At 37.9% G+C, this 15858-nt stretch overlaps 1 protein-coding gene and 1 pseudogene across 1 annotated transcript; one reads left to right on the top strand and one right to left on the bottom strand.

Annotated features, from left to right (window-relative positions):
- Positions 1-6644: 6644 nt before the first annotated feature.
- Positions 6645-7574, top strand: LOC125124656 (olfactory receptor 18-like). Its single transcript, XM_047774700.1, has one exon. The coding sequence runs from the start codon at positions 6645-6647 to the stop codon at positions 7572-7574; it is 930 nt and encodes a 309-aa protein (XP_047630656.1).
- A 6759-nt stretch (positions 7575-14333) lies between these two features.
- On the bottom strand, positions 14334-14807 carry LOC125124655 (60S ribosomal protein L21-like; annotated as a pseudogene).
- Positions 14808-15858: the final 1051 nt, after the last annotated feature.

Raw genomic sequence — 15858 nt, 5'->3', positions numbered from 1 at the left:
AAAAATGTTGATGATTTGAGACATATTTAAGAAATTTTATCAAGCCATAACAAACAAAACCACAGCAAAAAGCAAACTCTCTTCCCTTTCATCGCAGGAAGAGTCCCCTGCTCACTGTGCTCTTCCCTTTAAGGGGTTCATGGACAACAAAAGTGGAGGGCATGGGCAGCACCTGCTCCTTCGACTACAGCAAGTAAGGTTCAGCTGAATGCAGGGATCCCAGAAAAAATCAGCTCATGATAATTCAGAGCATTTCTGTTTCTTGTTTCTTCTATTGGACTTTGCTTCACTGTCCACTTGCTCCATTTTTCCTGTAATTTAAACCCTCTTAATCTCTAAGAGAATATAGAGTCAGGGAGTTAGGCAGGAAACAAAAAACAGTTCAAAGGTATACCTTAGAAAGACTAGAAGGGGCTTCTGAACCCCTGCTTTCCTCTCTAAAGTGTGGGAAAGCAGAGTGGACAAGTTCAGGGCATGAACCTCAGAGGCCCACAATTTAATCTTGAAACTTACCAGTTCTACTTATTATTTGAATGACACTGGGCACGTTCTTAATATCTTTGAGTCTCAGCATTATCATCTAAATTATTAGTCATTTGATACAACTGTGTTGAGCCAGAATGAAAAAAGATGGGTACTAGGCATGTAAATAAACATGTGATGGATACATTATAGTAAGTGTAAAGTAAATTATAGGTACTGTTATCATTATCATCATCATCATCAGAGTCATCAAGTTTAAGTACCATTTATTCAATGAAACCGGTTTCTGTTGATCTTGAAAGAACATTTTAATTTTGTCTTTATGTATGTAGATTCAAATGCCTGGCACTAAATATCTTAGTCTCATTTATTTCTGATTTCTCAGAGCCTCTCCTTGCCTGGCAAATAGGCTATGAGAAAAAAAACTGCCTGTTAAATGTTAAACAGACCCTCCCTTGGTTCTCAGAAACAGAGTGTGAGCAATAGGTCTTGCATACACTGGGCATTTCCTGCCTATAATTTCAGGCCTTCAAGTGATGTCTTGAAGGACTAGACAAAAGGTAAAACAGTGCTTATATGCCTCTCTGTCAATATTCTAAGGGACTTTTCAATTTCCATTGGGAAAAATCTGCAATGCTCAATTATTTTTTAAAAAAAGTTGATCATAAAAATAAAAAGAGGTGTTCCCTTCATGGCACAGCAGAAATGAGCCCAACTAGTATCCATGAGGATGTGGGTTTGATTCCTGGCCTCATTCAGTGGGTTAAGGATCTGGTGTTGTCATGAGCTCTTGCATACGCCAGCAGCTGGTGCTCAGATTTGACCCCTAGCCTGGGAACTTCCATATGCCACAGATGCAGCCCTAAAAATAAATAAATAAAAATAAAACATAAATTTAAAAAATAAAGAGGGGAGAGAGAGAGGAAGGAGAAGTTAATCTGATTGTGTAAACAGAGACATATTTCAAGATTGCCACTCATTCTGTCAGTGAATTACCTGGGATAGTCTTCATTCTCTCTCCTATATAGTAGAATACAAGGTCATTAAACATTTATTGGAGTTGTATTTCATCAATAAACCCATTATTCCAACAATGATTCAAATTCTGATTTAAGAATCATGTGTGAATATTTATTATGTCCTGACTTCTTTTAGGTTCCATCCTTGGGAATCAGTGTCAGGGATACACAAAACATGCTACAGTGGTATCTTGATTAGTTCAAATTGAAGTTGCTTGGGCAGCAGCAAAGGAAGAAGGAAACTCTGACTTTCATCTCTCTCCCGGAAGCAGAGAATAAATCTCTCATATGAAAGAAGCACCCCCTGCCTCTAGAGGCAGAAGGAATCCTTTATCATCAGAGTTAGGTAAATTGGAACCTAGAAGTCTGTGTACACAAATATTGCAATTTCTTTAATTTACCATCCCAAGCCTAAACTCTCTTTAAATTCTTCACTAATGCAGCACTCAAGGACTAAGTTTCTTTGTTCTGTCAATCCTCAACAATGTATGGTTTCTATATATAAAAAGTATAAAAATTGCCAACTTTTGGAGTTACTTGGTAGCCTAGCAGTTAAGGATCTTCCATTGTCCCTGCTGTGGCATGGGTTTGATCTCTGGCTAGGATTTCTGATGCTACAGGTGCTCTGAAAGAGAGAGAGAAAGGAAGGAAGGAAGAGAAAGTAACCAGCTTTGGACACTTAGATACCATTTCCATGAGACCTTCATGTACATGAATTCAAATTTGTTTCTTTTTCTCCTGTGAATCTGTCTTGCATCAATTTTTTATTTGTCCATGAACAAGAACTCAAGATGGATAGAGGGGAGAGTTCCCCTTCCTTGAAACCACAGGTGTCCTACAGACAATCAATATTGGCCTTATATCAATATTAGGGATACCAGCACAGTGAGGTGGAGAGGTTTATGCACATTCCACAATTAGTGGGTGAAAGGTGTGGGACTTGGACAAAGACCTCCTGATTCCCATCCCAGGGCTCTGTCCCACCAGAATGGAATGATTCTTTTCTATTGGAACCTGTTTTATTCTCAGATGAGCAAGCGGAAGTAGAACAATGGGTTCCTTCCATTAGCATTTGGTGAGCTCATCTGAGAATGAGCAGAAAGTACCAAGTGTTTTGCAGGGACATTTTTGCATGAATATTATGGATGATGAGGTTTCCTCTGGAAAGTAATGCATTTTCCAGCCCATTTTGGAAATCTGAAACATGGAAATAATATTTCCTATATAGACAAGACTTTTCACATGGCTCTATCATGAAAAGATGGTTGCAGGTGAGACTTCAGGGATTTTTTTTAAACTTAACCTTGACAATCAGAGCATGAACTTGACTTTGTCTGATTTTTCCATCAGGAAACAATTATATGTCATTAATAGTAAAATTGCACAGGTTTGAAGTTTTCCAAATCAAACAATAATCTTGCATGAATATATCTTTGGGAAATTCTCACTGGGTAATATGGATGTGGGCACAAGAATTTCCTTAACTGTGTCATAAGAATTTGAAAAATAAAATGAAGTTTATTCCTTAGGTAATTCTATGCTCACTTTAAGTATTAAAATAAATGTATGAACTTCACTGATGCTAAAATAAAGTACTTTTATAAATCAGAATCAGTAAACAACATGCACAGTGTAATAGCATTTAAGTATGTTTTCAGGAAAAATGCTTGTGAATACATAAATTAACACCAATGCGACAGAGACATTGAAAAGAAAATGCATCTACCAAATTCATGATGATGTTTATTTTTGGGCAGCTAAGGGGCAGGGGAATGAGACCATGCAGGGATAGCAAAAATCTCTCAATATTTATCAGTAAGAAATAGGAATTTTAGGATTTCCCTTGTGGCTCAGGGTTTTAAGGATCTGACATTGTCACTGCAGTGGCTCTGGTGGCTTCTGTGAAGGGCATTCTATTCCTGGCCCAGGAATTTCCATATGCCACAAGCTCAGAAGAAGAAAAAAAGATTTCTAAAGGAAGTATTATTAAATATGTACATTTAATATGGTAAATATGGTATTTATAAAATATAACATTAATGCGACATTTATATTGTCTGGAAATGGTTCTCTACCTTAGCTCTATGTTAGCGTGCCCAAAGGACTTAATGGATATAGATTCTGTTTGAATTTGTTCTGGGCTGTGCCCAGTCCATAGTTAAAATTTAAAAGTCACAAAGGCAATTATGATGATCAACTAGTGCTGATAGCCACTCTTTTAGTAATTTATATTTAAATTAATTTCTTATAGCAACTGTGTAAGGTCAGCCCAGTTAATGTACCCACTGAATCAATGAGCAAATTACCCAGGAGTTCATAATATTTGTCTTTGGTTCTTTTCTCTTTTGATTTTTCCCAAATTATATCATTTAGACCCATCAGGAGAAAAGAAGACCTGAGTTGCCTTCATCAGGAAGGTGAATGTAGGAGGAATGTGATCCTTCAATAAGGAATTATGACTTTAAAAAGCCCTGAGGAAAAAAAATAAAAAATAAAAAGCACTGAATCTGGCATGAGAAGGCCAAGTGAGAGTTTGAGACTTATCTTCGGTCTTACATATCTTGTAAGTTCATGAGGTGGTAGGATTTGTGAGAAACCAACCTTTCACAAATGTTTAAGATTGGAGACATGTTTAAGAAGTTTTACCTAGCAACTACAAACAAAAAGAGCAAAAAGCAAACTCAGCCTCATACCTTTCTCTGAGAATGTGTAGCACTGTTAGGAAAATACTCTGCAAAAAGGAAAAATACATTCAGAGTACTTATTAAAATTTAATTACTATTTAATTATTGTTATGTCATATATCAGTGCTATCTTTAGGATCAGCAATGCTGCAAGAGTTTGTGCTTCTGTCAAAAATATATTTATCATTAGTTCTCAATGTGGCTTATTGGATTAAGAACTCAATATAGTGTCTGTGAGGATGCAGGTTTGACCCCTGGCTTCACTCAGTGGGTTGAGAATCCCTTGTTAGCACAAGCTGCAGCGTAGGTCACAGATTTGGCTCAGATCTGGCATTGCTGTGGCTTTGGCATAGGGCTGAAGCTGAAGCTTCATTTCAACCCATAGCCCAGGAAATTCTATATACCACAGGTATGTCCATAAAAAGAAAAAGAAAAACTATATATCAAAATATCAAAACATGAAAGCCGCCAAGGCCAAATACTTATATTCGACTTATTTTTGGAAAAAAATTGACCAAAACACCAACATGTTTGAGTGAGCACTTAACGTCCATGGAAGATGGATATCACAAAACCAAGTAAGGATGAAAAATCCTTAAAGATAATTGGCATATACAGTAGACACATGAAAAGATGCTCAACATCACTTATTTTTAGAGAAATGTAAATCTAAACTATAATGAAGTACTACCTCACACAAGCTGAGGGGCCATCAATAACAAGTCTACCAATAACAAATGCTGGAGAGGATGTAGAGAAAAGGGAATCCTCACTGCTGGTGGGAATGTAAATTTGTACAACCGTTATGAAGAAGACTATAAAGTTACATCAGAAAGCTAAAAGTAGAATTATCATATGATGCAGCAATCCTACTCCTGGGCATATATCCAGACAAAACTATAATTCAAATAGATACATGCACCACTGTGTTCCTTGCAGCACTATTCACAACAGCCAAGACAGGAAAACAACCTGGTTGTCCATCAACAGAGGAATGAGTTAAAAAATACCACTCAGCCATAAAAAAGAACAAAATAATGCCATTTGCGGCAACATGGATGCACCTAGAGATTCTCATACTAAGTGAAGTGCATCAGAAAAATCCAAATATCCTACAATATCACTTACATTGGAATCTAAAATATGGCACAAATGAACCTATCTACAAAACAGAAACAGACTCACATATGTAGAGAACAGACTTGTCACTGCAGGGAGGAGGGAGTGGGAGGGACTAGGAGTTTGGGGTTAGTAGATGCTGACAATTATATTTAGAATGGATAAGCAATGAGGTCCTGTTGTATAGCACAGGGAACTGTATCTAATATCCTGGACTAGACCATGATGGAAAATAACTTGAAAAAGAATGTATATATATCTATGATTGGGTCACTTGGCTGTACAGCAGAAATTGGCACAACATTGTAAATATACTATAATTTCATTTAAAGAGTTATTTGGCATATTAAAAAAACTATCTGATTATAAACAGTAGATTTTAATTTATACACCTCTGAGTCTGGTTTTAGCTTTTTAGAACTACACTGCAAATCATAGGAATTTCAGATACTGTATTTGCTGAAGATAGAGTATATTTCAGTGCTTTTTTTGTGTCCTTTAATTAGAAAAAATATTTTTAAAGTGAGAAGAATACTTTTATTCCATATTTTTCATTCAAAAGGTGGGGACAGCTATTTTACTGTGTTCATGGATTTGTTATCTCAAAATGTCCTTATTTATCTAATTTCTTTGTCATCATGCCTCTAATTCGATGTACAAAGGAACTAGTTTAGGAGTCCCTATTGTGGCACAGCAGAAACGAACCCAACTAGGAACCATGAGGTTGTGGGTTCGATCCCTGGCCTCGCTCAGTGGATCAAGGATCTGGCATTGTCGTGAGCTGTGGTGTTGGTCACAGAGATGGCTTGAATCTGGCATTGCTGTGGCTGTAGTGTAGGCCAGTGGCTACAGCTCCAATAATACCCTTAGCCTGGGAACCTCCATATGCCACAGGTGTGGCCCTAAAAAGCCAAAAAGACAGATAAATAAATGAAAGAAAGAAAAGAAAGAAAGAAAGAAAGAAAGAAAGAAAGAAAGAAAGAAAGAAAGAAAGAAAGAAAGAAAGAAGGAAGGAAGGAAGGAAGTAAGGAAGGAAGGAAGGGAAGGAAGGAAGGAAGGAAGAAAGAAAGAAAGAAAGAAAGAAAGAAAGAAGAAAGAAAGAAAGAAAGAAAGAAAGAAAGAAAGAAAAGAAAGAAAAGAAAGAAAGTTAGTTTATATTCAATGAAGAAGAGCCAAGAATTGAAAAATACTACTGAAGGCACTATGGTCTACAGTTTTCAAGCATGAAAAAGTTATTTATGATTTGCTTCAAAAACCCAAAGTATGGATCTTATTTGGTGCCCCTACATCATTTTATTTATTCAACTCTTTCTTCTTTTTCAAAAGGTGACCCCTCAATATGGAACCACAGAATCATACACATTCCTCAGAATTCTTCCTCCTGAGCCTCTCAGATGATCCAGACCTACGACCCCTTCTCTTTGGGCTCCTCCTGTCCATGTACCTAGTGACCCTGCTTGGGAACCTGCTCATCATCCTGACTGTCAGCTCTGATTCCCACCTCCACACACCCATGTACTTCTTCCTTTCCAATTTGTCCTTGGCCGACATCAGTATCAGCACCACCACTGTCCCCAAGATGCTAGTGAACCTCCAGACACACAGCAAATCCATCACCTATGCAGGCTGCCTAGCTCAGGTGATGCTTTTTCCTCTTTTTGCCTGTTTGGAGAGTCTACTTCTGACAGTCATGGCCTATGACCGGTTGGTAGCCATTTGTCACCCCCTACACTACCTGGTCATCATGAACCCTCGCCTCTGTGGCCTGCTGGTCCTGGTATCATTTTCCGTCAGCCTTTTGGACTCCCAGTTGCACTACCTGATGATGTCACAGCTCACCTTCTGTGCTGATGTGGAAATCCCTCATTTCTTTTGTGAACTTTCTCAGCTCCTCAAACTTGCCTGTTCAGATATCTCCATCAATATTATATTAATGTACTTCAGTGGTGCCATCTTGGCTGGAATTCCACTCTCAGGGATCCTTTACTCTTATATTAGAATTCTTTCCTCCATTCTGAGAGTCTCAACATCAGGTGGAAGGTACAAAGCCTTCTCCACCTGTGGCTCTCACCTGTCTGTTGTTTGCTTGTTTTTTGGAACAGGGCTTGGTGTGTACCTCAGCTCTGCTGTCTCATCTTCCTCCAGGAAGGGTGCAGTGGTCTCTATGATGTACACTGTGTTCACACCTATGCTGAATCCCTTCATCTACAGCCTAAGGAACAGGGACATCAAGCACGCCCTGTGGAGGATTATCACCAGAGTAGGGTAATCTCAACAAAAGGTGACCCCTCATTTTGGGGTTCATAAGATTGGAAAAGGCAGGAATTCCTATTGTGACTCAGTGGTAATGAACCTGACTATTATCCATGAGGATGCAGGTTAAATCCCTAGCCCCACTCAGCGGGTTAAGGATCTCATGTTATAGGCCACAGATGTGGCTTGCCTCTGGCATTGCCGTGGCTATGGAGTAGGCTGGCAGCTGCAGCTCCAATTCAACCCCTAGCCTGGGAACTTCAATAAACGTGAATATGCCACAGGTGCAGCCCTAAAAATACCAAAAAAAAAAAAAGACTACTGAAAAAGGGAAGACTGAACTCAACTCTTTGGGAGTAGAAAGCAGGAAGGGTTTCAGTGCTGAGCAAACTAGTGTGAAAGAAGGGGAGGATGTTGGTGGGGAAGGTCATCAATGGAATGCATCAAGAACATTACATTATTCCTCAGTTTGCAAAGTTTTTTCTCTATGATTAAGCAATCTGTGTTTGTTAATCAGTGCCCACTGAAATTAGATACCTACCCTCCCACAGACACTGGGAAAAAGGAGTGCTATTTATATTTGAAGAGATGGGTCTAAAATTATTGAAAAAGACATTTCCTGGTTTGTAAATCTGGAAAGAGTATAGGAGAAGATCTATATATATTTCAGAAGGCAGAGGAAAAATTTACAGTTGCAAGTTTTCTAAAGTAAATGGTCTAAGAAAAGAGACATCATGGATCTATGGTCAGGAAGAAACCCATCTAAATTTTACTCCAGCTGAGAGGACATTAAGGCAGTCTTGGTCAGTATGTTAAAGAACAATACAACATGGGCCAATAATGCTTATCCCAGGAATTTTAAATATGTCTCAACTTTTAGGAAGTCCATTTACATTAATTTATTGCATAAGTAAGTCAAAACAAAAATGGCAAGGTTTATAGGAATCCAGATGCATTTATTAATTTTTAACAGCCATTGCAGCAAATGGCAATGTGTTCATATGTGTATGTGGGGGGGGGTACAGACCCTCAAGCTAGAAAAATAAAGATATATTTTTAAGATGATATATAGTTTTGATTTTTAATGAGGTAACATTCCACTGAATGTAGAAACATTAAGAAATGGCAATTAATGATCATGGAAAAATTATTGCTATTAAGTACAGTATTTAATATTTTTGGTAATTCGATCAAATGTATAAGATTAAAAAAGAAGGATTGTAAATGGGATGGTTTTTCTGATTTCTCTTTATTGTCTTTCATTATAAATATATAGAAATGCAATTGATTTCTGTGTATTAATTTTGTAGCCTGCAAATTTGCCAAATTCATTGAGGAGTTCTAATAGTTTTCTGGTGCTGTCTTTAAGGTTTTCTAAATATAGTATCATGTCGTCTGAAAATGGTGATAGTTTTACTTCTTTTCCAATTTGAATTTTTTTATTTCTTTTTATTATCTGATTGCTGTGGCTAGGACTTCCAAAACTATGTTGAATAATACTGGTGAAAGTGGACAGCCTTGTCTTGTTCCTGATCTTAGTGGGAATGTTTTCAATTTTTCACCATTAAGAATGATATTAGGGAGTTCCTGTTGTGGTGCAGTGGTTAACAAATCTGACTAGGAACCATGAGGTTGCAGGTTTGATCCCTGGCCTTGCTCAGTGGGTTAAGGATCCAGCCCTGCCATGAGCTGCAGTGTAGGTTGCAGAAGCAGCTCAGATCCCGCGTTGCTGTGGCTCTGGCATAGGCCAGAGGCTGCAGCTCTGATTCAACCCTTAGCCTGGGAACCTCCATATGCCATGGGAGTGGCCCTAGTAAAGGCAAAAAAATGAAGAATGATATTAGCTCTGGGTTTTTCATATTGCCTCAAAAAAAATAAAATATCTTGGAATCAACATACTAAAGAGGCAAAAGAACTATACTCTGAAAACTACAAAGCATTGATGAAAGAAATCAAAGATGACATAAATGGATGGAAAGATACATCATATTCTTGGGTAGGAAGAATTAATATTATCAAAATGACTATATTATCCAAAGCAATCTACAGATTCAGTGCAATCCCTATCAAATTACCAAATACATTCTTCACATGACTAGAACAGTATTTTAAAATTGGTATGGAAACACAAAAGACCCTGAATAGCCAAAGCAATGCTGAAAAAGCAAAATGAAAATGGAGGAATCAAGCATCCTGACTTTAGACAATTCTACAAAGCTACAGTCATCAAAATGATATGGTACTGGGACAAAATAGACAGGATAGAAAGCCCAGATATAAACCCAAGTAACTATGGGCAACTAATCTATTACAAAGGAAGACAGAACATATAGTTGAAGAAAGATAGCCTCTTCAATAAGCAGTGCTTGGAAAACTGGAAAGCTACATGTAAAAGAATGAAGGTAAAACACTATTTAACACCTCAAAACTTATTAAATACCTAAATGTAGGGCCAGACAATATAAAAGTCCTAGAGGAAAACATAGCCAGAACACTCTTTGAGATGAATCACAGCAATATCTTATTTGATCCACCTCCTAAAATAATGACAATAAAGACCCGAATAAACCAATAGGAACTAATCAAACCTAAAAGATTTTTCGGAGCAAGGAAACCATTAAAAAAGAAAAGAAAAAAACCCACAGAATGGGAGAAAATCTTTGCTAATGATGCAACATACAAAGGCCTACTCTCCAAAATATACAAACAACCCATGCAACTCAACAAAAACAATGACAACAACCAAAAAAACAACCTAATTGAAAAATGAGCAGAAGACCTAAATAGACATTTCTCCAGGGGCATACGGATGGCCAATAAGCATATGAAAAAATGCTCATTATCACTAATTGTTAGAGAAATGCAAATCAAAACTACAGTTAGGTACCACCTCACAATGGTCAGGATCTCCATCATTAATAATTCAACAAATAACAAACGCTGGAGAGGGTGTGGAGAAAAAGGTACCCTCATCCACTGTTGGTGGGAATGTAAACTGGTACAACCACTATGGAAAACAGTATGAATGTACCTCAGGAAACTAAATACAGAGCTACCATATTATCCAGCAACTCCTCTGCTGGGCACATATCCAGACAAAATTTTCATTGAAAAAGATACATGCACCTCTATGTTCATAGCAGCACTATTCACAATAGCCAAAATATGAAAACAACCTAAATGTACATGAACACATGAGTGGATTAAGAAGTTGTAGTACCATACATACATTGGAATATGATTCAGCTATAAAAAAACAAACACCATTTGCAGCAACACGGATGAATCTAAAGACTCTCGTACTTAGTGAAGCAAAGCAGAAAGACAGACAAATATCATATGATATCACTTATTTGTGAAATCTAAAATATGAAACTGATGAAGCTATCAAAAAATAACAAACAAACAAAAAAAAGAAACAGATGATGGCCAAGAAGAGCAGACTTGGGGTTCCCAAGGGAGAAAGGAGAGGGAGTGGGATGGATGGGTATTTGGGGGGTTTTTTGGATGCAAACGCTCATATTTGGAATAGATAGGCAATGGGATCCTGCCAAAAAGCACAGGGAAATGTGTGAGATTGGGTCACTTTTTTGTACAACAGAACTTGATGAAACATTGTAAATATAAAATACTTTAATAATAATAATAAATGTAATATCAAAAAAGAAAAAAAATGAAAGGGCTATTGTAAAATAATGAACAAATGCATCATCATTTGTAGATCAGATTTTGGAAGGGGAAAACTCTCAGATCTCTGAAGAGGCAGCCCTGTGAGGATCCTTCATCATTCATTTCAACAAATCCCCTCAGACAAATGTTTTCAAATTGGAGCCACACAGAAAGTCCACCTGAATGGTTTATTGAACACAGATGGCTGGTCCTACCCTGGAGTTTCTGATGTGGTAGATCTGGGATGAAGGCCAAAAACATGCTTGTCTAACAAGCTCCCTGGTGGTGCTGATTAAAGAAATCCCTCTGTTGTCACCCTACGCTTTAAACAATTAAGCTCCCTTAGGTAAAAGGAAGATAATAGAAAAGAAACTTTCTGCCACTGCTGTTGCCCTGAGGATAGCTGGGAAGAGAGGCAGAATTCTTTCCTGCAATTTTTCCTTCTTTAGCTGGCCTGCTCAAACATGTACAGTTAAGATCATTCCCCCTGGAGATTAAAAAGGTTTCTTTATGAAGTCTCCTGGTGCTCCTTAAGATACTGCCCTAATTCTTACTCCCCCTTCACAGAATTTAATTTCAAAGTTAGAAGTTTATCCCTGAGGGATGTGTTCATGTTACAATTTGTGCAGTGAACTTGATTCTAGTCATCCCTTTGTAAAAAAAAATAAAATAAAATGTTTGAGAAAGGCCCCTATTTATGGTGGTAATGGAATTTGGTATAACCACTATGGAAAAAAATATGGGGGTTCCTCAAAAACTAAATATAGAACTACCATACAATCCAGCAATCCCACTCTTGGGCATATATCTGTACAAAATTTTCATTCAAAAATATGTGCATCCCTATGCTCATAGCAACACAATTCACAATAGCCAAGATATAGAAATGACCTACATGAAAGTCGGCAGATGAATGGATTAAGAAGATGTGGTACATATACACAATGGTATACTACTCAGACCTAAAAAAACAAAATAATAACATTTGCAGCAACATGGATGCAACTAGAGATTCTCATACTAAGAGACGTTAAATCAGAAAGAGTAAGACAAATACCGTATGTTATCACTTATTTGTAGAATCTAAAATATGGCACAGATGAACTTATCTATAGAACAGAAATAGCCAAGACATGGTGATTGGATTAGAGAGATGTGGTATATATACACAATGGAATACTATTCAGCCATAAAAAAGAACAAAAATAATGCCATTTGCAGCAACATGGATGAAACTAGAGACTCTCATCCTGAGTGAAGTAAGTCAGAAACAGAAAGAAAAATACTATATGATATCACTCATATCTGGTATCTAATATATAGAACAGCACAAAGGAAATTTTCTACAGAAAAGAAACTCATGGACTTGGAGAATAGACTTGTGGTTGCCAAGGGGGAAGGGGAGGGAGTGGGAGGGACCGGGAGCTTGGGGCAAAAAGATGCAGAATGTTGCCTTTGGGATGAATTAGCAATTGGATCCTGCTGTGTAGTACTGGGAACTCTGTCTAGTCATTTATGATGGGACACGTAATGTGAGAAAAAAAGAATGTATACATATATGTGTAACTGGGTCACCATGCTGTACAGTAGAAAAAATACATATATAAATAAATGATTTTTAAAAAGAATATAAGGAGTTCCCATCATGGCGCAGTGGAAACAAATCTGACTAGGAACCATGAGTTTGCAGGTTCGATCCCTGGCCTCGCTGAGTGGGTTAAGGACCTGGTGTTGCCGTGAGCTGTGGTGTAGGTCGCAGACATGGCTCCAATCTGGCATTGCTGTGACTGTGGTATAGGCCAGCAGCTGTAGCTCCAATTCCATCCCTATCCTGGGAACTTCCATATGCTGCATCTGTAGCCCTAAAAAACTAAATAAATAAATAATGAAAATAATTTTTAAAAATACCTGGGATCAGCAAGGTGACAATATACTTCTTAGCCTGGGGTCAGTGAGCTGGGAGCACAGGAACACACAAGGAGCATTTATCCTTTCAGGGGCATCCAGGGTTGAAGTCTCAAAGTGCCCAATTAAATAAATGTTCCTAGTGTGACTCTATTTCTAAAGTTTTGCCATTGGAAAGAAAGAATCACAATAAAAATGGAAAATTTGCCTGACAGTTCTATTCTCACTTGGGAAATTTGGGAACAGTCATTATTTTCCCATTTGGGAGTTTTCCTCTCCTTAGGAATGAGGAGAAAATAATCCAATCACATTAGGAATAGACAATATCTGGTGCATAATAAATCTCCAGTGAGTAGTTCATGAATAATTGATTGGGCGCAAGAAAAAGCATAGGAGCCTGTAATTCGTGGGAAAGAGGAGATAAAAGGTAGAGAGTCTCTGGAAAAATAATTCTTATTAGAGAGAAGCTCTATATTCCAAGAAGAAAGAAAAGGAAACAGCAAGAGCTGGAGAAAACTTGTTTCAGTGGACATTAAGGCAGCTTCAAAGTACAGAGACTTCACGGCCATAGAATAAATAAATACGGGACTGTTACATAACACTATTCTAGAAGAAAAACCCAGTTCCCACTTTCTCCCTTCTTTTCTCTCTTACTCCCCCACCCCTTCCTGGGACCCTCTCTCTGAAGCTTATCACTGCAGCCTTCTGTTCTCCAGGGTCTGTCCTTGGAATGGCAAATTCTGTTTGCACTTGGCTGGGCTCAGAGAATTATAGGAAAGGGGCATCAGGGACATGTTTCAAGTTTCCAGCATCTCAGGGGATAGATTCTCAGAGCTGCTCATTAACTAAGGTATTCCATTATCTTGCCACTCTCCAAACAATGCTGCTCCCTGGATACAGAGAGAAAATTTTTTTCAGAGAGAAAAAAGAGTGTGAAAATTTTTTCATCCAAGATGGTGTCTCTGCAAGTAGCCTTGGAGGGACATGAATTTACTTCTTCTCACGAAAGATTCTTCTTTCTTTGGATTGGCTTTTAAATGACAAAATATCCCCCAGAGAAAGCTGAATTTCTCCAAGAACCAGACCCATGACCCAACTTTCTGTAATGCTCTTTTGGGGTACAGAGATAAGAGAATGGAATATTTTCTTCTTTCTTTCATTCTTTCATATCAGGCCAGGTCTTTTATTTTCTTTACACTTATCACACCATGGATTCATAGGAAATGGGTTCCAACAGCTCAGGCTCCTTTCCACTGGGTCTCACAAAGAATGCTTCTCTGGGTGGAAAGAGGCTGGAGTTTCTACTGAAACCAAGACCTTTCTCTTTGGCTTCCTTTTTTTTCTTATTTTCCTTTACATGTTTCAGGAAGGTGCCTGGGTTCTTAATATGTTTCATAAGCACATTCATTCTCTTGGTAAGAATCTTGCCATTAACTTCTTTGTTTATAGCATTGCCAACAGCATGCTGGGTTACACTGTAGACTCTTCCAGGATTGCCATGGTAACATTAGTGGGACATGCCTTTATGAACATTGCCTATTCTGTTGATGTCTACAGCATCACTTTTCTTGTAGATTCCCATGTATGAGGACAAAGGAACAATTCTATGTTTTTTAAAAGGACTAGAGGACATGTACAATATGCCCCTCTTCTTTCCCTTTGTGTTGGTCATTTTGGCAAATTACTAGAAGATGACGGTGCCCTCTGAAAGGTGAGAATGGAAAGTTTTCAACAACTGTTATGTCCATGCAAGTAGCAGTGGTTGGAGATGAGTTTATTTCCTGCAACTGCCATTAAGACAGAACGCCTGAACAATATATTCCATTGATGAATGGAAATTACTATTATTGTTAATTATTATTGGCCACACCTGAGCCATGTAGCAGTTCTTGAGCCAGGTATTGAACCTGTGTCACAACAGCAACCTAAGCCACAGCAGTGACAACACTTGATCCTTCACCGGCTGTACCACCAGGAAACTCCAGCAAGTGGAAATTATTAGTGGTGTGATTACAAGAACATCAAATTGAACCTTTCCAAGAACAAACTCAATACTTTCTTTCCTTCTTCCTTTTTTTATTTTTCCCTTCTTTAAGAGGGATGAAATAGATGGTCTATTCTTTCAAAACTTTTGAATTTGGACACTGAAGGTATTCATGAGACAACTTTTTTATGGCTGCACCCATGGCACATGGAAGTTCCAAGCCAGGGATTGAGTCTGAGCTGCAGCTGTGACCTCACCACAAATACAGCAATGCCAGATATTTAACCCACTACACCAAGCTGGGGATAGTGCCTCAACAGCCTAAGCTGCTCAGCCAGATTCTTTTTTTATATACAGTTCATTTACAATGTTCTGTCAATTTCTGCTATATAGTAAAGTGACCCAGTTGTACATATACATTCATTTTCACATATTATCTTCTGTGATGTTCTAACACAAGTGATTGGATATAGTTCCCTGTGCTATACAGCATAACCTCATTGCTTATCCATTCTAAAAGTAATAGTTTCCATTTAATAACCCCAAACTCCCAGTCCATCCCACCCCATTGCCTCTATACCTTGGTAATTGTAATCTGTTCTTTCTGTTTGAGACTATTTCTCTCCTGTAGATTGGTTCATCTAAGGCATAAATTCTTAATATCACAAAACCATTATAGAGAAAAACTGGATTTGAAGCAATTTATGAAGAAAAATATGGAAACCATATTTATAATGATTTT

Source organism: Phacochoerus africanus, chromosome 4, assembly GCF_016906955.1.
Source record: "Phacochoerus africanus isolate WHEZ1 chromosome 4, ROS_Pafr_v1, whole genome shotgun sequence".
Lineage (NCBI taxonomy): Eukaryota > Metazoa > Chordata > Mammalia > Artiodactyla > Suidae > Phacochoerus > Phacochoerus africanus.
This window is presented reverse-complemented; position numbering and strand designations above follow the sequence as displayed.

Bases quoted from the DNA above. Each gene is read 5' to 3' on its own strand.
- LOC125124656 (XM_047774700.1), top strand. From the start codon at position 6,645: ATGGAACCACAGAATCATACACATTCCTCAGAATTCTTCCTCCTGAGC.